The sequence below is a fragment of the Maylandia zebra genome, linkage group LG13, assembly GCF_041146795.1.
Source record: "Maylandia zebra isolate NMK-2024a linkage group LG13, Mzebra_GT3a, whole genome shotgun sequence".
In the NCBI taxonomy this organism is placed as follows: Eukaryota; Metazoa; Chordata; class Actinopteri; order Cichliformes; family Cichlidae; genus Maylandia; species Maylandia zebra.
Genome location: NC_135179.1, coordinates 24,695,445 through 24,719,269, shown reverse-complemented (window position 1 = coordinate 24,719,269; position 23,825 = coordinate 24,695,445). Strand labels below are relative to the sequence as shown.

General features: G+C 42.3%; 1 protein-coding gene across 6 annotated transcripts in view; it reads left to right on the top strand.

The window, feature by feature from the left end:
* The window catches only part of LOC101474326 (signal-induced proliferation-associated 1-like protein 2), a 79,583-nt gene that overhangs the window by 39,693 nt on the left and 16,065 nt on the right, over positions 1 to 23,825 (top strand). For 5 of the 6 annotated variants that reach the window (XM_012921472.4, XM_012921477.4, XM_014409994.3 and 2 more), the window contains exons 5-14: positions 2,561 to 2,735; positions 2,957 to 3,060; positions 5,503 to 5,660; positions 6,291 to 6,867; positions 12,132 to 12,406; positions 16,011 to 16,082; positions 17,782 to 18,033; positions 20,832 to 20,978; positions 22,474 to 22,577; positions 22,753 to 22,841. In XM_012921472.4, the coding sequence (XP_012776926.1) occupies positions 2,561 to 2,735; positions 2,957 to 3,060; positions 5,503 to 5,660; positions 6,291 to 6,867; positions 12,132 to 12,406; positions 16,011 to 16,082; positions 17,782 to 18,033; positions 20,832 to 20,978; positions 22,474 to 22,577; positions 22,753 to 22,841 (1,953 nt within the window). The remainder of the gene's footprint in view (positions 1 to 2,560; positions 2,736 to 2,956; positions 3,061 to 5,502; positions 5,661 to 6,290; positions 6,868 to 12,131; positions 12,407 to 16,010; positions 16,083 to 17,781; positions 18,034 to 20,831; positions 20,979 to 22,473; positions 22,578 to 22,752; positions 22,842 to 23,825) is intronic. The other variant, XM_014409993.3, reaches the window with a different exon arrangement.

Below are 23,825 nucleotides of genomic sequence, written 5' to 3'. Positions count from 1 at the left end.
TTTTTGCACACTCCTGTTATAATCATTAATGTTATTCTTGCCGGGCAAATGTTCAATATGTCAGGCACTCCTTAATCTGCTTTTTAACCAAGCTGGACTTTGACCGCCCCTCTAATGTGTTTATGTGAGGAAGCTGATACGGGACAGGAAGAACTGCAGCCTGATGATCTGCCTGACTTTTTTCCCCCCTAAAATGCATATTTTTGAGGATTTGTGTGTGCGCGCGCAATTCTTTGGAGATGTTAGATGTTAGTCTCTTTGTTAAATGCTTCCTCTTGCTGTGAACAGAGTCAGAGAGGGTCTCCTGCATCTGCAAAAAGAATATCCCTGAAAGCGGCCTTGTAGACTGCGCCGTAACAGCCTAGGACGTAAGAAGAGAAGAGAGCATATGTGAATGTATTTTAGATCTCATTGTAGATCACAGTGAATTGACTGTGCGCAGATGGACTGTGGAAAAGGAGTTGGCAGCTAATGAGATTTAGAGCTGCGATCTTGAGTAAGAAATTTACAAATTAGGTTTTGTTTTTTTTGTAAGCCATTGATTTTTCAATGCGTATCTGCTGTTTCAATCTAAAGACTCAAATCTGGAAAATTAAAATTCTTTAGTTTATTATTATCTGTGTCAGTTAGAAAATGAAAGTTGTGAATTTACAAGCACTGGTAATACTCATAAATTTGAAAGTGAGAGGAAAATATGAGTGTGTCATGACAGTAATGACAACGTTGAGGAGGTCAGAGAACAGTTACTGACCTTTTCCTCTAAGTTATGTTTGACAGATGATATTCTCCCTAACCTAGAAAGCTAATCTCCCTGCAGTGATCGCATTCATAGCATAAACAAAGAATAAGTGCAGGAAATTTTGCAATTACAAACACTGCGTTTTTTAAAATCCCCTGGCCTTACATTGAAAGTTGGAGAAGTTTCTGTAGTGACACTTTAATGCAATAACCCCAGCAGATGTTTGTGTAGTGGTGCGTGGTGATTGTAGCCAGGTTTAAGTAGCCACATTTTGGATTTTTGCTGCGCAGACATATGTCACACCACGCCATCCCTCAGGAGCCACTCAGAGCTCTCCGGGGGAAACACTGTCCCAATTTCTTTCTCCACTCATTATGTGTCTTTTGTTGTTTGTGCGTTCTTATTTTAGTTTCAGCTTTTGTTTAAATGAATGAGCAGGAGTTCAGTTTTCAACGCCCTGCAGCTCTGGACAGATGGAGAAAAATTGGAGATGCTTTCTTTGCTAAGATTTTTGGCAAGATCTGTTAAATGGGATACAGCTCCACCTTAACAGAAGCTAATGCCACTCCAAAAAGAGCCATCACAGACGGTGATGCAACAAGCTTCACCGAAGGAGCACTACTCATCTGTATCTTTGTTATATGTCCTGTGTGCTTGCACTTTTCAAATTCGCCCCAAAGGTTAATGTGATTACCCTCCCTATCGGTTAGGCTGTTAAGAGGAGCTGGAGGTCAAGCGAGTCCATATCACACAGGATAAAAGACAGAAGGCCACATCATTGCACATCATGCCATTTCCACGGGGCTTGATGGTATAATAGCTTTTGGTAACCGCAGGAGCTTTAGTGCAGAACAGACTGCCTGATGGGAGGAAGTCACCATGACAACAGTGTCAGGAGTACACCGGGAAATCATAACCTGTAACGGAGGAAAAAGACAATTCCAATTTGTTTCAGTATATAGACCATTTGTCAGCATTCACATTCAGAGAAACCCTTTCTTCCCGCCGTACCGACACATTGACTCTGGGTCAAGATGAAGGTGAAGCTGTGAATAAAGGGCAACAGATGCCAAACGCAAGGGGCTGCCTCCTCATCTATTTGTTTCCACCCTTGACCCTTTTTTTCTTTCCATCTTCTGCTATCATTGGGAGGGTGTAAGCCTTAGAACTCATGTAGTGGAGAGATGCTCTCACACTAATCTCACAAGAGAATCACTCCAGATGTTTTATTTCTTCCTGTCTCTTGAGGAGATGAGTTCATATCAGACATTTCTGAATTACAGCAACGCTTGTGGTGGAAACTTGAGAGATTTGGCTCCCTTTTCTATGCCTTTAGATGGTCTTCTCAATAAACAAGACATCTGTATGTAGACACATTTGTTAAACAATCTTCCTAGTATTTCACAGCTACAAAAGTATCTCCTAAGGAAGAGGTCCATTAGAAAGTATTGAAATACTGTTGTTGGCAGATTATGCCGTTTTCTTTCATAAACCGAAACTGTTCTGCTGTATGTCTGTAATCCACTCCCTTGTCGCCCCACAGCTGCTCTTAAGTAGCAGCTAATAGCTCAGGTTGATTTATACTCTGCACAGTGCTCCTGAGAGTTCATAGCCTAGCTTCACAAAAGGGGATTTCAGCTCTCTCTCCCCCCCCAAGAAGGGTTATGAAGGCCTTCACATTAGCTGTGACATGATGGAAAGTGGGCACTTGCATGCTTTCAGTGCTTAATATACAGTATGTATGAGTGTGGTGTGCGTGATACCGATCAGCAACAGGAAATGGTACTCACTGAGTGTCTATGTCTATTTTCCTCATTCCAGCTAAGCTTCCAGCACAAGGTGGGAGTACTCTACTGCAAGGCTGGCCAGAGCACAGAGGAAGAGATGTACAACAACGAGAGTGCCGGCCCAGCGCTGGATGAGTTCTTGGATCTGCTTGGTCAGAGGGTGCGCCTCAAAGGCTTCACCAAGTACAGAGCTCAGCTGGATAACAAGAGTAAGATAAAATGCACAACACACTCGCCAAGCTAAACATCCACAAATGCTAACCCACACATTTCCAGTCCTGCTGAGTGCAGATGCTCCGCTGTATGTGTTTACAGGGACTGTAGTGCATCTTCAATCTTAATTTTTGTTCTATGATATCATCAGATCAGCTAACTCGGTTACATTTTGCAATCTGGCCTGAGACCCTGACCTCCCTGTCTTCTCTTATAGCGGACTCCACAGGCACGCACTCTCTTTACACAACCTATAAAGACTACGAGCTGATGTTTCACGTGTCCACCATGCTCCCCTACACACCCAACAACCGGCAGCAGGTGAGTAAACTGTACCCTTCAGGCTCTATCTTCTGCAGCACACCACCATGCTTGCCCTTCTGTGTACTCAGTTGATGTCTAATAGCTTTAATAAATCCCTGAGCAAGTTCCTTTTAGGATATCACCTATCCTGACTACTGCCAATCTTCCCCAGAGACTCATTTCGCCACGGTAATGACCTATCAGTTGAAAGCACGAGCATTGCCATAGCGACGGTACCCCATAGTAGGACTTTAATCAGTGCTTCCCCAGGGGCTGAAGCAGACGCGGTATTAGATGGACCTCTGTCTGTCCGTGCTAACAAGTGGAATTAGGTGGATGTAGCAGTGGACTGTTGAACGATGGCCCTCTAAAGATAAGATTACAGACATTCACTGTATTAATCTCTATGCCGATCACATGGTTGTACTTTTTGAGTCCATAATACAACCTGTGGGCACCACCCTGTAGAGATTAGAATACCTTGATGGAGGCTGGATGTACAGTCTAAAACATCAGAAACATCTAACAAGTGAGCGTAGAAACATGATTGGTGGTGTTTTTTTTCTCTTTACCTTTCATCCAATTGTATTTCATAAAGTGGGACTGTTTGATTTAATCCCTGGTGGTAATATTCCAGCAGGGCCAAGCAGAGCTTGACCTGTTCATCCCTTCATCATTTCCAAATCACCCCTGCACCCTCTAATCCTGCTTGTTTCGGGCTTTCACCGACCCTGACTGACAGGCTCACACCAACCAGAGAATGGGGGTTAATGACCTGCACAGGCCAACAATACAAGCAGTATAAATTGGGTTTGAGTGGACATGTGCCCTTCACACACAAATCCTAAATTGAGTTAGTTGATATCTCTACCACCCAAAAATCCCTTTGTCCAGTAAAGTTTCTGTATCCAAACCGGGAACAGTGATTCTGTCGAGGAGAAGGGCAAAATGTGAGAGCTTACTCAAAGGATTGATTTTTTTTGTTTCGTGCAGGGGATGAACTGATGCCCCCCGTCCCTGCATTCAGTGTAATAAAGATGCTCAAATGTTAATCCAGGAAAATGATGCTAAACAGGTTTTGTCCCATCAGTTGTATCAAAGCTTGTTGCAACCCATGAGTCTATGATTGAAAAATTGTTTCCAAAGGAAAGGCGTGTGGGAAGGAAACATAAACGGTGACAACCTCATTTTCTCAATTACCACACCATGTCCTACTGAGAACGTGACGTACACGCCACAAGATTGTGCAGAGGCCCAATCAATGAGACAGGAATTTATCCCTCTAATGCCAAGTGTATCATATTTGATACATGAGCATTACCTGTTGAGTTCGAAAAGCCTGAACAAATTGCACTTTTTTTTAAAAACAATTAATAAATAAAAATTCTGGATGTAGCAAAACCTAATTTGTTTTCTTTTAATTTGTCAAAAAGTTCAATAAACATTCCAATTTCAAAAAAATGTAAATTTTCCGGCAATTATTTAATGACTAGACTACAGTTACTATAGTTTTGTATTTTCTAATTATTTTAATTATTATTATTATTTCATTTTGACCTTTTGTTTTCAAGTTCAAGTGGATTTTCTTATTTCAGTTTAGTTTTTGTTGTTTGAAAATGTTTAGTTTAGCCTTTTTTCTTTTCTTTCCTTTTTTGTTTCAGTGTTAGTTTTAGGCTTTTTTTTCTTCATTATTATTGTACCAAGAGCATAAGTCACAGGTAAGATTTGGGGAAATCAGGCTGTATAATAAAAACATAACTTTTTGAAAGCAGTGATTCGTAGTGTTATAAAAATCCAGATATCCATAAACACGTCTGTCAATACCTCAAGTTTTAGTTAATATAACCACCTTGGTTCAGGCATCATAGGGTTAATTAAATAAGGAACTTTTACATAACTGGCATGTTTTTTTGGGGGGTTTTGTTTTTGTTGTTTTTTTGGTTTTGTTTTAAGTCCTGTGACATGTGGTTTATGGCTGTTATCAGAGCTGTCAATCATATCTTGTTGCATTTAAAAAAATGCTTTTGTATCATTTCCTGGTTTATAAGAGATGTCCATTCTGTCCATTAATGAGGACGTTTTTGCCACCCAAAATTCTTTGTTTTTCTTGGATATAGGCATGATACTTTAAGGTTTGCTGGGAAAATTTCTAAGTAATAAAAGGGCCAGTACATATGAGCACTTGGTGCTACACCTTAGTTTGTCTGGTATTGATCGGTGGCTTATCATGGTTAATGTTAGCAAATGTTTGCTAAGTTGAGAAAGAAGTTTTTGTGTGACTGTTGAGTCACTGCAACTGACACACGGCTGGCCTTTGTTCAGAAAAACACTTGCATGCTCTCATTCGAATTGAAATCTTAAAGCGATAATGTGTTTTCCAAACTTCTGTACTCTTAAACTAACCTGACTGTGTTCATCTTTTATCTAATTTAATTTCCATTTCTCCTTTTTCTCTTGCAGTTGCTAAGGAAGAGGCACATTGGCAATGACATTGTCACCATAGTGTTTCAGGAGCCCGGGGCCCTTCCTTTCACTCCAAAAAACATCCGCTCTCATTTCCAGCATGTGTTTGTCATTGTCAAAGTCCACAACCCGTGCACTGATAACGTCTGCTACAGGTAAATGGAACAAGCATGCATCACGCCTGCAAGGCACTCCCAAAACTGTTTTTTACTCTGGTTGGTAAAGAAAAGCGTGCAGGGTAGAAGAAAGTAGAAAAACATCTGAGTTTGGTGGCATTGAGTCAAACCACTAAATATTAGAGTGCTACACCACGGGATAAGAAGCGAAATGGTGTGCTCGAGACAGTTTAGGCGAACGTGTTGATCTTCTGATGTGTTTTTCATAGATGTCTTTGTGTCAAGTGGCTCTTCTGCGTGAAGTTTTAAGAGCACTTAATTTAAAAGGATAATAATAATAGCTTGCTCAGTGATTTCTGTGGTTTCTCTTATGACTTCATAGTAATGCGCCAGAATCACAGGGCTCTTTTCATCTGCTCAGTGATGATACAGTTATTATCTTCAGAGACACCTTGAAATTATGACTTATGAATTACGACTCAAGAGTTTCTGAAGTCAAGACGACTCTTGCTAATAACATAGCATTTGTTGAAGGGAGAAAGATTAGTCTCAGCAGAAATAATTTTACCAAAAGGCATATAATTTCAGCGCCTGCTCATTATTCATTCATTTCAATATCTACGCTCCTCTTTTTCTTAACTGTCACTCCCGCATTTTATTTTTTTCCAGTGTGGCTGTGTCCAGATCTAAAGACGTGCCTCCATTTGGCCCCCCTATTCCCAAGTCTGTAACTTTTCCAAAGTCTGCGGTTTTCAGGGACTTCCTGCTTGCCAAGGTCATCAACGGGGAGAACGCAGCACACAAGTCGGAGAAGTTTCGGGCCATGGCGACTCGTACGCGGCAGGAGTACCTGAAGGACCTAGCCGAGAACTTCGTCAGCACGGCCACTATCGACTCAGCTGTCAAATTCAGCTTCATCAGCCTCGGAGGCAAGAAGAAGGAGAAGGTGAAACCCAGGAAGGACGCGCATCTGTTCAGCGTGGGAGCGATCACCTGGAGCGTCCGTGCCCGGGACTTTGGCCAGTCGCTGGACTTTGACTGCTTGCTTGGTATATCCAATGAGTTCATTGTGCTCATTGAGGAGGAATCAAAAAATGTGATCTTCAACTGTTCGTGCCGCGACGTCATCGGGTGGACCTCAGGGATTATGAGCATTAAGATTTTCTATGAACGGGGCGAGTGTGTCATGCTGTCTGCTCACGACAACTGCGGAGAAGACATCCGGGAGATGGTGCAGAGACTAGAGGTAAATCTCTTCGTGTCTGCATTGGAATAATCTCTGTCATCCCAAAGCTCTCAATAACTGCTGGATTAGACCACAGAAAGCCAGTGGGATGATCCTTTTTGTAGCACCTCGTCTTCGGTGTCACTAATCATACCATATGTAGAGATTTGAGAGAACAAAAGACATTAGATGAATCAGTTTCCAACACCACACCCCCCTCACAGAGCTAGTAATTCATTCTGTTTGCCCTGTCTGTTTAATTGAGGGGTTTTTGTATAAATTTGACATCCAGTTTATTTGTGAAATAATGAGCACATTACAGTAAAAACAATTACGCTGTCTACTACTAGTGCGTAACACAGTTTTAATAGCTCCGCGGAAAGGTGCAGCTGTTGGCGCTAATGCATAAACATAAAAAATTACAGTAAGATTTAAAAAATAAAAGCCAAGCATCAGCAGCACCAAAAATAATGATGATATGGCACTTATTGGGTTTTACTAGAAATAGAGACAGGTTCACATTTTCTAAACATGTTCTAAACAATGCACATAAAACACAATCAGGGCCTCTTCCCCGCCCCCGTGCATGCTACTGCACTTTCACCTGCATGTTGTTGCCTGCAAAATACATTATTTGGGCGACTGTGGTTAATCCACGTGTCTAAAAAGTGAAGTGCATGTGAAGGAAAGTTTACTTTTAATGTGGCAGTGGAGCGTTGTACTTTGGATACTTGTGGGCTCTGCGGTGAAACGGTGCATTCAGCAAATGTTGCTCTTGCAGTTGCAGCTTTAATGCTTGACCACAAACCTTTTAATTCTGTTTTTCACGGTTGGGTCAGCAAAACTGTTGCTCATTTAACCTTTATTCGTGCTGTCAATTCTCATGTGTTGCAGAGCAACAGAGATTTAATGGCCCCTTTTTTTTTGGCCTCCACTCCCTCACACACATGCAGTGAAAATATCTCACTAAATTAACCCGAACCTCACTTGCTTTTCAGGCGGCTCCCTCTTTTTTCTTTTTTCTGATTGTGCATTAACGGGAATGTGAAACTGTAAAGCAGAGCCATCAGAGTTCAGAGAGGATTACAGACCTCCTGTTGAAAGCTTTCTTTGGCTCATCACAGACTCGGCAGAGGTGCACAGGCGACCGTTCGGGTCACACAGTTGCAGATGTCCTGCTCTTGATCAGGATAAACCACTATGACATATCACGCAATTTTCACAAAAACTGACTAAATAAATAAAGCCGAAGCAGCTCAGTACCGCAGACAGTTCATTTAATGGATTGAAAGATTAGAGAAAATGTGATTTTTTTTTTTTTTTTTTTTTTTTTTTTTTTGGGGGGGCATTCTTGAAATGGGGACTGTCTGGGTGCAGGTTTACAGGGAGACTCTTTCTAGCAGGACACCAACCCAGTTTTGAAGGGGAAGGCTGGAAACGGAGGCAATTTGTTTTATTTTTTGGGGGTCTGGCAGACTAAGAATAGAGGACACGTGGCCTCATACTACTACTTTACTCCTATTGAGAGCTCCCCACTTAGTCCCAGTCCTCGCATCCCTATTTTGTAATTCTAGCTTAGCTACATTGTGTTACTGTTTGGGCTATGTGGGTCCAGGTGTCTTGAAATTTTGAAAATGGTGTACACCTGGCTACACAGCCCAGATGCTGTCCTCAGACACCTTGTTTCTGCTTCCTGTGTACCTGCAGGGTCTTGCTTTTCCTATTCTAGTTTCCATGATTTGTTAAGTGAAGCTCTAATCAGGCAGCCTTTTGTTTTCCTTAAATAACATCGTGGTTGAATCCCAAAATCCAAACCTGAGCTGTGCCTGACCTTTTTCATGCCTGGCTGTGTGCTTTCCGGCACTTATCCTGCACAGTCCCTTTTTGGCAGTTGCATCAGCAGTCTTGAAATTTGCAGCAGACCCTAGCCAGCGAATCAGTTGTTCAGCCAACAAGTAACAACCAATTTCCTGCTAAAAACCTGAATGAGGATCAGATTCTTCTGAGGATTAAAGGAGGCTCGGATAATTTTTATTATCACCTCTTGCAATGAACTGAGACTCTCAGAAGAGCTTCTGAATGAGAATGAATAAATGTGCACCTGAGCACAAAGATTCTGCATATCCTTACCAAAAAAAAAAAACAGCCACACCAGAACCTGAAGAAGTCTTTCCCATAATTACTCTTTAAAGGACACTGATGTCATTCAGCGTCTACACACACTCATCTTAAGGAAGGACAGAGCGGGATATATTAGCATTCGTGATTAGCCAAAGGACATCACTTCCTCATTTGCTATGCTAATTTCCCCTCACATTTTCTGTCCACTTCTCCAAGGAATTCCTGATTAATATTCCACAGCCCAGTTTTATAAAGTATTATAAAGTTAGTACGGATCGCTGTTTGTGTTGTGATACAGGCAATGGAGCAGCAAGCTGTAGGCACATTTATTTGGGTATAAGCTGACCAGGCATACTTGTTCCCAAAGGTGTCTGCATTTTCCCAAATGTCCTGGAGGTTGACTCGAATCAAATTTCATTGGTGGGATTTACAGGCTGCCCGACCTGTGATGTAATGTGAACAGATTGCCAACTGTAACACACAGAGGAGCCCAGTGTGAGAGCGCAACTAAAAGCTTTGTGATAGCGTCCTGCTCTCCGGGTTGCGGAGCTGGTTGGCCGCATGTTCAGTTTTTACGATGCATGTTCTCTTTGCTCGGGTGCCACATACGCCACTTTCTTTTGTCTGGTTGGGTTTTGTTTTGCATGTTTTGGAACTAAATAATTTGGAATAGTTTTATAATACTATATTGTGTTTATCTAGATTAAATATGTATTAAATTAGTTATAAGTTTTTAATCATTCTCCTAACTCCAAACCTTGCAATTATATTGCTTTTCTATTTGATATATGATGACATTTTAAACACTTGTAATTGTATTTGCAAACAATTTTCTGATTCCTTATCATTTATGCTGTCGGTAGTAAAATGCCATGGTAGCCTTTATGATTATTTCTTTATTCAAACAACAATCCAAAAAGCAACAAGCAATTTTACTGGCACATATAACAGAGAGAAGCAGCATGTTGATCAATAAAAGAGCTTCTTAATTAGTGCTCATTAGCACCATTTTGAGGTCATACATGTTGTTACAGACAAGTAAAAGCTTTGATAACCTCCTGCAGTCCCACAGTGCTGCTGAGCTCCGTTAAGCTAAAATATTCAGAATCACACAAGAAGCTACATGACGTTGATGCCGATTCCTGAAGTATAAAGCGGCCACAGATTTACCAGTCCGCACTTCCAGTAGAATGACAAGGTTTTGTCATGTCTGAGAAACATGCAGACGGTGCCATCAGTGTCAGAGCAGTGTCCGACTGTCAGACCTATCACTGAGGAACAGTGCCAGTAACACTGTTTGGCAACAGTAGTTACAACAGATTTGAGGCTGATAATGTTTGTTGTAGTTTTTATGGCCGGTTATTAGTCTGTTATTGGTTTGGCCAGCAGGACGTGCACACATGTTGACTTTATGTCCCTTTTCTCATCCAAGTATCTTCATAGGCCACAAATACCTCCTGTGAGATGATGGATGCACTCTTAGAGTCAAGCGTTATGAATCTGAGCAGCTCGTAGGAGAACCTGAGCAGATTAATTTGGTGGTTGGACTGAATAAAGGGCTCTAATGAAAGCATTTAGAAAGCTATTATTTAGGCCTAATGGATTTCTGAAAAAGGGGTGTTTGATTCATGGTCCCAAACGCAGAAGCCTTCATACACAAACCATTTAGTCCAGACTATACCCCGGAGAACTTTTATGTTTCATATTTCCAGTTCTTTTTGGAAATTTAAAATGATTGCTAAGTTTTTGGCGTCTTTTCTCTAGATTTTGAACCCGAAGTATCTTTGGCTTCTTATTTATTAGCACATAAAGCAGGGACTGTGTTTGTGTTTAATTACTGGATGGGCTCCTTTGCTGAAATTTTACAGTTGTATCCTATTAAGAGGACAGTTATTGCATGATGGTTGATAATGGGGTTCTGCTGACGTGAGAATCTGGTGTGGAGTGTTGACAATCCATAGTCTGTGTTAATGTGTCCCTGAAGCTAGTTGCCACTCTGAAGCAAATGGAGGCAGTCACCCACAACTGAACCGAGACTAATCCAATGGGTGATTAAAGCTCGTTGGATGTAGCGTGAGGTTTTATTCCCCATTCGTTGTCATAAACCGTGTAGTCCTAATGTGTTCTCGCAGTGTAGCTATAATGTAGTCAGTCATTTTATGTCATCACTGTGCAAATAGGTGCTCCACTACTCCACTTACTTTGCTGTGTTTGTGTTGTGCTGAAATAAAACCATTGAAGCAAGTAGGTTGCCTGAACTTTTACTGAACTGGAGTTGCATTAAAGCGAAGGATGATGCCAAGCCGCCACTGAGCAAAGCGAGCAGCTTAATTTGCATGTAAGCACATAATTGGACAAGACCCAACTTTCATTTTCATCCAAGAGCACAACTGGACAAGCAGAGACTGTCCACCAAGAATCCTTAGGGAAAGTGTCACGTCTCTGGCAGCAGTCTGCACAATGGCGAGAGAGGGTGAAGTGAGTCATCTTTTCATGCTGGGTGTGGGGGGGGGAAGTGCTTTAATTAACTGCCAGTTGATGCAGATTATGTATTTGTATATAAATATTACGCTCCAAACTTCTCCCTTGACACTGACTTTACCTAATAGACTCGGCTCTGTGGACATGTCCGTGTCTCAGGGGCCAATTAGATCTGCGTTCCCCGTGCAGCATGAAGAAAAGAGCTACTGTAGTTACTGTCCACAGAGACAGGTGTGTATTTGTGTGCGGCTCTTTGGCAAGACGGTTAGCCGTGCGATGTAGCCTCTTATTAACTTCAAGTTTGAAAGGTTCTTTGAATTAGCCAAACAAACATGCTGGAGGCTTGCTGCCTAAGGACTTCTGCTTCTGCTTTGGAGGCTTTGATAGTATTTTTCTTGTGCATGCATGTGTAATAAAACCCACACACATCTTACAAATGATGCAAACCATTCGCTGTTGGAATATACTCTGTTAGCTTTGAAGGCTCTTATTAAAGAATATTAAGATCATTCATTTTTCTCTCTGTCTCATCTCCTCACTGTCATGTGTATTGCATTCTGTTTCCAGCTAAAGTATCTATTAAGTCCTTCGGTTTTTAAAGCTCAGGATCTGTGCCGTGAAATACAAATTCACCTGCCTTTTATCGTAGATTATAAAAACGGCCGTTTTCATTCTGCTTCCAGATCGCCACCAGAGGGTGCGAAACCACGGAGATGACACTTCGCCGGAATGGCCTCGGCCAGCTCGGCTTCCACGTCAATTTCGAGGGCATCGTAGCCGACGTGGAGCCCTTTGGTTTCGCCTGGAAGGCAGGACTGAGACAGGGCAGCCGACTGGTGGAGATCTGCAAGGTGGCCGTTGCTACCCTCACTCACGAGCAGATGATTGACCTGCTGCGCACCTCAGTCACCGTCAAAGTGGTTATAATTCAACCTTATGAAGATGGCACTCCCCGAAGGTAAACCCTCACTCTTTGGTCGTCTCATTTTCACCTCGGTGCAAACACTTTTGTTACAGCAATTAAGCCAAAATGACTTAAAATCAAATGCAGATTTCCTGTTGTTGTTTCCTGTTGTCCTGCGGTTAGCGAGACAGAAGCAGGTGCTCCCCCCAAAATTAATGAAGCCATAACAGAAAAGTAGTTTGGTTTACTTCTTTTTTTCCTGGCAGGTGGTGTAAATTAGCTTGACATTTGCTCTCGTGTTTGAGGCGATTAGCATAAAGAAATGCTTACATACTGTTTGTGTTGCACCGGAGATGATGTCGTCCTCCACTGATTTCTCTGGAGATAGTCTTTCTTTGTTGCGAGAGAAATCTTCAGCAGGCCTGCGGAGCCGCAGACACGGACAGTCAGCATTTCCCACTAATGATAATGAGAAGAGGCTTTTGATTAATGGCTCAACTCTCGCTGCCTTTGTTTGACAGCTCACATTTGTAGATGGCTTTTCTCTAACCTCGCTCAACGTTCTGTTCAGCAATTAGGATGGGAGTGTGTGCCTTTTTTTAGGGACACACTCCCACGTAGAGAGTCCACCGCCCTTGAAATAAATGAGTGGAGCGTGTTTCAAATGATTTTTTTTTCCTTTGTGTGTGCGTGATGGGAAGAGACGAAGGTTTGTGTAAAATGCTTGTTCTGAAAGCACATCTGCTTGTTTTGTCTGTGCGAGACAGACAGCACTGTGAAATCGTATCCGTCACTCCTTCACACTCACATTTTCGACATCTTTGTTTTTCTTCGGCTTCAGGCTGACAGATTTATGTACCAGGAAAATGCTGGTTCCACTTTGTCACAGACAGCCACGACAGAATGGCTTGACAATGTGCAGAAAGAATATTTCAATACAAACCCATTTTTCTGTTTGTGTTGTTACAGGTAATGCTAATATACCAGCTAATCGTTAAAGGTAATAACACATAGATAACAGCAATTAATGAACCACTGTGTGTTTTCATTCTTTGACTGTATTTGTGTGCTTTCTAAACGCATGAAGTAAAGTGGCGATTGGTGAATATCTTGATAAATCCCTGATGGGTGAGTGTTTTGGTAAATAATGATAATGACAAGCCTTGCTTAATGTTCTGAATGAATATATGATTAAACAGCTGTGTGTATGTGTGCATCAAAATATAAAGCATGCATAGTAGTTAACTTTTGCTTTCCGGTCTGGCAACAGAGGAGCAACATTTTTGCTCCCCCAGATGGCGAGCTAACGTGTGTTGTCTGTGAAGCCGACAGAGCAGCCTCTCTGGCAGAACCGGCGTCTAAGCCTCTCGCCACGATCTGTGATGATACACGACGATGCAATCATCGTCGCGGTCCGGGGACGGAAGAAGCAGATAAAACGGAACATCCTCCGAAACTGGTTTTGTCTCCACAAATGTGTCCAGCTTATCAGAGCAGTATTTACAGGATGGAGATAGAGAGAGCTTTTGGTGTGGCATCTGTGCCAGGTGAAGACTTCTGGCTTGGTTTAGCTGAAACCACTGAAGTGACTGTTTAATGGGAGCCTGGACAGCCAATAAGAAATGGGGTTAGAAATAAACATAAATGAACAGAAGCTTGTGCAGTGATTACGTCATACTAAATGTGTATAATATGTGTTGTGACGCGTTATGAACAGAGTGTGACCCATATATCGCATTTGCTAATAGAGGCATCTGGCAGATTAGTGAGCATTAGTAGCAGCAGAACGGCAAACTGGTCAGTGCTGCTGAGCCTTCCCCGTCCCCACTGAAACACAGTTCCTCAACGCCGCCCCCATGAGAACCAAACGCCTCCATCTAAGCTCCTCTGAATATTCTCCCAAGACTCCCAACAAATCAAGAGGTGAGAGGTCAGGTGAAGAATCTCGAGGGCCCTCAACACTTTTCGCTGCTGCGTCTTGGAGTTGCTAAAGTGTTGCAGTCAACAATAAGTGCTCCAGTTTCTCTGGCATTATCTCAAAGGAAAGGAATTCAGCAGGGGGCCCGAAGGCCCCAGTCAGTCCCCCGTGGCCAGAGAGATGAGGACTAATCTAGCAACAATGGACAAGAGTCTCATGACCTTCAAACAATGTACCCTGGCTCCACGCTGCTACCATGACAAGGAAAAATGTTTTCATAAGTACATGCGGTGGCTGGAAGGAGCTTCCTCTTTATTCTTTTTAAATCGCTCCAATATTGTTTAGGCTTCCTATTTTTGTGATTCGGCGAGGAGTGATGTTGTCATCTTGTTGCTAAGATTATGTCACATTAGATTGCAACAAGGAATCATTTATACAGTGTAGCATTGTTTTGTGGCAAACCTCCTAAAGCTGTTTATGCCCTAAATGGATTTACCCTGCTCTGCCTGAAGCTGTGAGATGTCTCTAATATTAGCCTTACCTAGTACTGTATTTATTTACACTGGGGGGCAGGATGTGGTTATAGCTCAGCACAGTACCAGAGGCTTTTCCATCATCACTCTGAAAAGCCTTAAACAAGTTCAGCATGTTAGCTTTGGATCAAAACTAATGAGAAAAAGATGAAAAAGATTAGCTCTTTGAAACAGGAATGCGATGTACAGAACATGGTAGAGATTGTATGTTTTGGTATGCGGTCATCAGAGATGTAAGGATAAACAGAAGGATCAGTACAATATGGACTAAAATGTATGTTCATTACAAGACATACAAATAGAAGCAGAACATCAACTGCTACGTGGCCAGTAAGGATTTTTTTCCCCTGAAATTTATTCCGGCTGAGTCCCGGCTTTTTGTTTCTCTTTTTTTAATATCATATTGTCGTTTTAGGTTTTAATTGCAAAGATTTACTTTTGAAATGGTGTCTTCAGCCTGTGTCACAGTGTTGACGATGACATTCAGATGGCCACTTGTGACCTTTCCTTTGTAGTGCCATCAGACTTGTCATTGTGGATTTTCATATGGACTGAAGCAAAGCTGGATTTCTCACTTCCCATGCCAGCACCCACCCAAGATGGAGCACCACTAAACCCAAAGAAACTAGAAACTGCATCACAAATTGTCCTACTTAATCCCCTTGCATTCTTCATAGGAGCTGGGGCGGGGGGGTTGGGGGGGGGGTTCTGCAAAGATCAGTCTGTTTTTTTTTCATCTTTAAGTCTTCAGCACACCTCGTTTAATGAACCCTTTGACAACAGTCTGCACAGCACTGGTGGAGGTCACGACCTCTGTGACTCTTTGCCGTGACAAGGACTATGACTGTGGGAATGGATTAGCATGTCCCCCTCACTTGCTGGCCCTGTCATTGGACTGACAGCTCTCTGACTGAGGTCTAAGGTCCTGTTGTCACACTGATCTATTGTGATTCGTTAAGAGCCGAATGGTTGAAGGAGCTGAATGTTCTCCACCAATCACCCACTAACAAATTTTGTTGTCAAAGTACCCCCCCCCCCCCCCGGAGCTTTATTTTTAGTTGTGCATTGTCTCCAGTTGTGTAGTTTTCTCTAAGCTTACGTAGGCCATTGTGGCATAATTTATAGCCACTCACATTAAACTGGGAGAGAGGCGCAGCAGTTCTTTTTGGAATCAGAGGAAAAAGACGGTTATTATTTTTCTCACCAGTCACTCGCTTCCTCCTCTGCTCATGCCTGGCTGGACATGTCCGACAGCTTCTCCTGCAACACCAGCTTCCAGGTAAAGTTTTCTAACTGTTGACCAAACACCAGTTTCCTGCCGTTTCCTTATGATTTATACACTCAGTCTCGGGTCGCCTTTATACAAGAGGCACATTCCTTATACATGAATATGAAGGCTGTTCCCATTAAGTCTGCAGTTGTACTGCTGATGGAGATTATTTGGATCATATGGGCAAATCACTTTGTCACTTCTTGGTCATTCTGGAGCAAAAAGCACAGCAAGAGAATAAAGCTGAGACCTTCACTGTTGACAAGCTGTTAGCTGGGGGATAGCTCTTTTTTCTTTGTAGAGTAATGATGTGTGGCAACCTATTATGACCACACACATGTGCTCTCTCTCTGTCACACACACAGACATATACACACACAGTTAATCAAGCTAGTGCCAACCATGTTGAAAAACAATTGACCAGCAGTCTTTTTTATTTTTTGGGTCTTTTTTTGTGTCTGGAACAATAATTGAAAGACCTCGGCGAGCTAATTGAGTGTAAAGAGGTAATGTTCTCATCTCTAAGCTTTTTTACGCATACAACAGCTTCACTTGTGATCAATACTCTCACTGTCCTATATACCAAACCAGTGATGCATGCAGCATGCATATTGTGAAAACAATTAAGTATGTACACCGTAAGATGTGCAGGATGTAGTTCTTCATCATGAATGAGGCCAGCTGGCGGTGACATCAACCAGATGTGAGAGGACACGGAGGAAGAAGCAAAGGATGATCTTCTAGTTATATCTTATAACACCCGCAGCTCCAGTGGGAAGTCTGGTGTAAACAGCCCAGCCACCCATGGCCCAGACTGATGAAAGGGTCCTTCTGAGAAGGATTACTACTCCCCCCTCCTTCCTTCAGTGCACCCTCCTCAAACCCTTCTATGTATACATTTATGACCACAGCAAAAGTATACAGAGCTTTCCACTCCCCAGTGGATGCTGGAAAATGGACTTTAAAGGGGGGGGGGGTTGGCAAGTGTAATCATTAGGGTCATGCTTGATATGCCTTTGGAGAGTGAGCAGAGTGTTCACACTTTTTAACCCTGACCCACCACGCGGTTAACCCCCATCCCTCCCCTTCTTTCCAAACATACGCACCAAGCCGCTGCCTCGGTGATTAATGTTGCATGAAATGGCATCACAGGCCTTGTCCATCCCAGAGATCTTCACTGATGTTAGCAGTAAGTGGATGGAGACGGTGCACCGAAAAGCTACCAGTGTGTAGCAATTCGGGGAATACCCATTACTGGCCAACGGGCGAGCTCAGATTTTTAGCTTTGTGAAAATGATCGGAAATGGTGGGAAACTATTTTAAGTGATGTTAGTGCTCCGCTTACACTTGCAAATGTGTGTGAACATGTTTGTGGGTCTGTTGTTGTCAGTAGTGCAGAAATAAACACTATATAAGTCTAAAGATCTGGCTCAGGGTAAATAAAAGTATTTGTGTGCTTCAGCAGGGTCCTGGAGAGGCAACGTGAGAACACTTCACCCTGGTTTTCACAGATTATTATGAAATTTTCAGTTTCATGGCTGAAAAATATTAAAAATATTTAACATATTGTGATGTGAGGTTATAGGTCAAATTAATAGGTTCAATCCTGCTAATTAATCATTCGCATAACTTAAAACGTCATCTCCTGTCATTTTCTGTTCATTGATGAACTTTGACCCTTGGTTCCCTCTCACCCCTCTCCTCTCAGGGGCTGCTCCGAGCTCTACCGCATACCCATGGTGGAGTACAAGGTGGACAGCGAGGGTACGCCGTGTGAGTACAAGACGCCCTTCAGGAGAAATACCACCTGGCATCGGGTGCCCACGGCTGCCGGAGCGCTATCCCGAGGCTCGCCCACTCAGGGCCCCGACCGCTTGCAGTGTCAGCAGATCCTCCAGCAGCACCAGGCAGCTATCCCGCGAAGCACCTCCTTTGATAGGAAGTTGCCAGATGGTTCCAGGTGCTCACTATTCTCCACTTCAGTTTTCTTCGGTTGTTTGCCTATGCCCAATTTGGCACTTATTAAGGGTTGAAAGCAACGCTTGAATATGGGCGATCGAATAACTGTACGGTAGAGAGGCTGCATTACAAAAGCACAATGACAAAAAACACTGTTCACTGCTTAATATTGAGTCACATACAAATAAAGGAGCTTAAATGGTTATCCACGCTGAAAGAAAATAGCTTCTCCACTCGGTCTTTATGAATGTGGTTATCCACTGATGGTTTTATCATATATTTCATGTGTAAGCATTGCACACATGCCAGGACAAATTTACATAATGTCACAGTTGTGCAAAAAGGCAAAGGAAAAAAAACATTAACTAAACAAATTAAGAAAAGAAATGATCCTGTGAGACATTTTTTAATTTTTTTTTTTAACACACAAACTTTCTGCTCAAGGTTTTTCAGAAACGGAGGCTCGTCATCAAACACGACAGTGTAAAGACGGCGTCCTTTCAGATGAAATCTTTGAACTCTCAGCCTTTCTTATTTAGAAAAGAGCTGCAGTTACACTTTGAGGAGCTGTTATTGTGCTCGGTTATTTGCATACATATAAATGGCGCATTTTAGTTAAATGAATTCACGGCTCCGCTTTCATCTCCCTTTGGATGATAAGGCTGCGCTCAGACTTTGTTCCCGTCCTCGGCTCTGTCTCTTTTGGACATCTCCATTGAGCCATGTAAAGCAGTGATTTGTTCACTCTAATGAAACCCCTACAGTCACGATAACCTTTCCAGTGTGTCACACCGACTCCCCGCCACCCACCCGCCCGCCCGTCCAGTATTGCCTGTTTTGACTATACTGGGATAATGGCCGCCTTCTCTGCCTGGAGTCCCTAGCAGTCGGAGCTCTCCGTTCTCACTCCCCTCCTCCTTTCTCTCACTCTCCAACTCCCCCACTCCCTCCCTTTTCCTGCACCCTGCTGAGGAGGAGGTGATGGGGACACTGACACAGCTCCGCTCATCTCATCCAATTACTGCAGAAACAAAGAGAGTGCTCTTCCCTAGACCGCGATATGAAGCGCCCCAGAGGGAGTGGGAGTAGAGAAGGAGGAGGGGAAGGGAGGAAGACGAGACTGTGTCATAAAGTCGCAGGATCTGTAGGAATAAATCAGAATGAGTTAGCCGGACATTTGTTTGTGCTGCTCAACTAATTTTATTTTTAAAAAGCACCTTTTTTAAAAATCCACATACTCTGATTGAGGTCTGAACAAAAACCGAATCACTAACCTTCCCGTTAAATTTAAATGAACAAAAATGGAGCCCGACAGGTGGTCTCACTAAATTACTCATCTCACGAGGCTTTGAGGGGGCATGGACCCATTTGTCTCGCAAGGCCGCGCGAGAATCTTTATAGCTCGGATAAAGCGCCATTTCATCACACGTATAGCTGGATTTAGACTTGCAACCATAAAATATGACGACTGCTTCACAGCCAAATGAGACCAACCCTCTGATCGCTCCCCTCAAAATTTTTTTTTTTTTCCTTAACATGAGGAGAAGAAGAAAAAAGGAGAACGAAAAGCAGCCGCTTCTGTCTCAAATTGAAGTGCCTGGACTTAGCTGGACACTTGACTAACACAGCTGGAGAGAAAACAGCGATCTGGCCAGAGTGTTTGATGATGTGTGGCACAACTGAGATACTGACAGTTTATTTCCCTGTGGAGGGGAAAAAAGGAAACCGAACAAGGAAGCAGAAAGTGTTGATGTTTAATTTGGGTCGCCTTGTGAATGTTTATACTTGCATTTTTTTGAATCAGAGCTCTACCGGATCATTTTCAGTCGCTTATCTGCAAATTTCCAATCTTTGAATACCTGATCCAGGTGACAATCTCTCTTGGCTTTGCATTTAATAAAGATTTAGTCATTTCAGACCTGGTTCCAAACTAATGTATAAGGACAAAAGAAGCAGATATAAGGAGTATAGGCTAACCGACAAGACTTGGCTTACGCTTTAATGTGAAAGCCATACTGCCTGTGTTATTGCAGTCTTATTTCCGTCCGCTCATCTTACCTCATTTGGCGTGCTGGTTAAAGGGAAGGCAGCAGACATAAGTCACATTCAGTGTGTATTTTTCACTGTATCGTCCACAAGTTTTTCCTGGCTAGACAAAAGCAAGCAAAGCATCTTATCTCAAGGTATTAGCTCAGAGGCTGTGATGGTCAAACTAGGTGAAAGGACTAAACTTCAGTAATAAGCTAAGCATGAGGAATCGCACAGAGAATCATCATCTGGATTGCTGAATGAGGTTAATGCCATAATTAACCTCTTTCTCTGCCTTTGAAAATGAGACACCTTTACCTCCTCTTACATTATCTCACATTGTCTGTGAAGGTTCTCAGTCATCCAGGTCATCGTAGTCAAAGGAGCTTGCAAAGAAAAGCGTCTGGACTTCAAGAAGTCCAGACGCTTTTCTTTGCAAGCTCCTTTGATTATCTCACATTGAGTTTTCTTTCTTCTTCTTTTTTTTTTTTTTTTGAAAGCCTTTAATGATGCCCTTAAGATTCAGTCCTTCCAAATGATAATTTGATGATGATCATTTAACAATCATTTGATAATACCCCCCTCTATTTATGTCCCTATACATTGTGGACTTTTTATTTTTGTTGTTTTAAAGTGCAATTTTAGGATATTATCTGCACTTTATAAACAAATAAGCTGTTGGTATTAGAACTACAACTGTATATATATATTATGGGCTATCTGTAATCATTTTTAACCACTCCTGTCTGTTGTCCCTCTTTTTTCCTGCAGAACTGTGCAGGATATGGAGAATCCCCAGGTCACCTCATGTAACAAGGGAGACCAGCACTACCGCAGTTCCCCCAGCAACCAGTCGTCCTCCAGTGATCCAGGGCCCTGTGGCAGCAGCACATGGTCCCAGCAGCCTGGATATGATGGGTACAGGACCACAGCAGTGTCAATTTTTTTTTTTTTTTAGTTTTTTGGAAATAACCTTTAAGTAGTCCCTCCAGGATTATGCGGTTTTACAGTAATGAATGCAGCTCCAATCAGTCCCAGCACTATTTCTGAGAACTTGCAATTTTGCAAAATGACAGCAATTTTTCCACATGAAATGACCAAATCATCAGTGCACTTTTGGCCAGTCGTCATGCTTTTTTTTTTCTTTTTTTTTTTTTCTTTCTTCTAGGAAGTAATCTAACAAAACAATAAAATTACGCCTGTCATGGTCTAATACCACATCCAGAACATAATGGAGAGAAGATGGAAGATGAGTTTTATTTAACATGCATTATTATAGTTTCCGTGAAGTCATCTCAAAGCTTTACTTTCAAGATGTCTTTCAAAGACGAACAGAAAAGCTACCTCGAATGTAAATGGGCACTTTTTAATTTGAAGCATGCGGTTAAAGGCTGTTGAAAATCCCACCTAAGTGAAGTGTTTTTCTTACTTTGGGCACGTACTTCTCATGCTATTCAGTAAATTAAAGAATGGGTGGCACTTAAATGTAATTGGAAATCATTTTTAAGGAATCTGACTGACTGACGTGGCGATCTAACAAACTATGACAGAATTTTGGAGAACGATTTAATTTAAAGGGTTTAATGAATAATCAAAAGAGAGAAATTATTCAGAGTCAGAGTATTTGGCTTTGTATCATCTGTCAACTTAATTATTGCCACAACAAATTCTTTCTTGTCATCAAATTTTCCAGTTCACTTATTTTACTCAATTTGGTTTTTTTTTTACAATGTTCTTTTCAACATGTTGGTCTTTATCATTTCGTCAATTATATAACGATGTCACGGAGCAGCCCAGACTGTAGACTGCGCAGGCGTAACATCTGTCAGGCTGATTCTTGTACATGAGCAGAATCCATGAGAGACCGACGTCTGTCTGTAAGTGGTTACAGACCATGACAACAGGCTTAGCTCCCCACTGCTGCCTTTTCTGTCAGAGGCCTCAGATGTGCATTGAACACCCGAGGACCACTGCGCCCTGTCAGAGCTGCCCCGATGCAGAACGGCAGACATGTCGACTGATCTGCCGGGCTTTGTCGGAGATCAGGAGACAATGCGGCCTCTGTTCATCTGCTGTAAACTTTATTAGCTCTAAAAGGTTTAACTAAGACGCGCATTGAAAAAAAATTGCTGCTCTTACCCTTTTGTCAAGAGGTAAAAAGCACTCGGCAAGCTGAGTCCAATGAAAAAAGGTCTTTTGTCAGCGTTGTCTGGCAGCTTCTTTATTCTATTATGAGCTCAAGTGTTTTGACCTTAAATGATGTTGAGCTAATTGCTGTACATCTGTGGTGAATCTATTGAAGCCTTTCTCTTAATTGAATAGAGAGCACACTCTATAGAAAAACGAATTTATGGCCCATTTTCCCCCTCCTGCCCTCTTTTTCTCCTTTTTCTTTTTTTTCTCCCCCCATCAGGTGTCCCTCCCCTATCCTGCATGAGCGGGTAGGGGACATCCAGGGAGGGGATGGAGAGATCCACAGAGAGAGAGAGCCCACCCTGGAGAGGACTAGGTCTGCAGGTTAGTCTGAAGTAGTCATTGTTAACATGCATGTCTGTATAGCAAGAGTGTAACAATCCTGAAACCAAAGCAAATCTCACAAACTGTTGTCCACATATCTTGCTGCCATCTTTTACATACAGTCTGTGAATCATGCCATCTGCTTCTATAGTAACAGTAACTTCTGGCTCCACAGAGGCCAAATGGCACATCCCCTCCACCAAGATCCTGAACCCTCTGAAGCAAAGAGAAGGAGGAAAGGACTCGCCCAACAAGCTGTCCAGGGTAAATGTCTGATCCACTTTCACTTTATTGAAGCCGACCAGGTGACTTGAATATAGTTTGGAAGTCTATTTGCGACTTTTGGGAAGGTCTTCGTATACTTGGTCTGATTCAGCCTTGAAGTGTGCTGTGCTGGCATTAGAGTCTGTGTAAGACCTGCTATATCCCACAACTGTTTCAGGCTGAGCTCAGATTGCCCTTGTTTCTGGGCTTTGCTGCAATCAGTTCAATTGGGGCAGATGTTCATGTTGTCCCCTCTAGACGCTCTTTGCAGTTATCGCTTTCCCTTCATCAGCATGCTAAAGGAAATCTCATCTCATCACTGTTTCAGGTTGTTTCATGCGTTTCTAGGACACCTTTTCCTTGAAGGTTGAATATATTAAGTGTTTTAGCCCCTCGTTTCTCCTTTCTCTATATTCTCCCCACTCCCTCTGATTTATGGTTATTTTGCCCAGCACTGCCTTCCTTTTTTCTTTCTCCTCAGATGCTGGAGGCCGGCTAATGCACCTAAACAACATGTTTTGGTGTTTTCCACCACTGTTGGAAGTGGATAAAAAATTTAACCATTTTCTTGGCACTGTACATCTCTAATGTACTGAGCCTGCTTTTTCAACTGTTTTTTCTATGCTGTGACTAAAACCGCATCAATAATTTAGCAGTAAATCATAGTAAAGGTGACATCGCAGAACAAACCTTTGCAATTCATGGCTTACGTTCTAAAATAAGGCGTAGCTGTTGATCCCCATGGTTTGAAACTGATGATGCACATTGGAATAAGTTGGTGTGACCTTAAATGTATTTGAGCTTGAGGGATAAAAGAGCTAAAAAAACAAAGCTTATGATCATCTGGATTCCTCAAATAAGTATCACAATTTCAGAGTTTGCACGCAAAGTATGTGACATTCAGCATAGTCTGTTTTTATTCCTGCCTACATATTACTGTCAACTACTTGACAGTGTAATGGGCCTCAAGAAAACAAGCTGTTG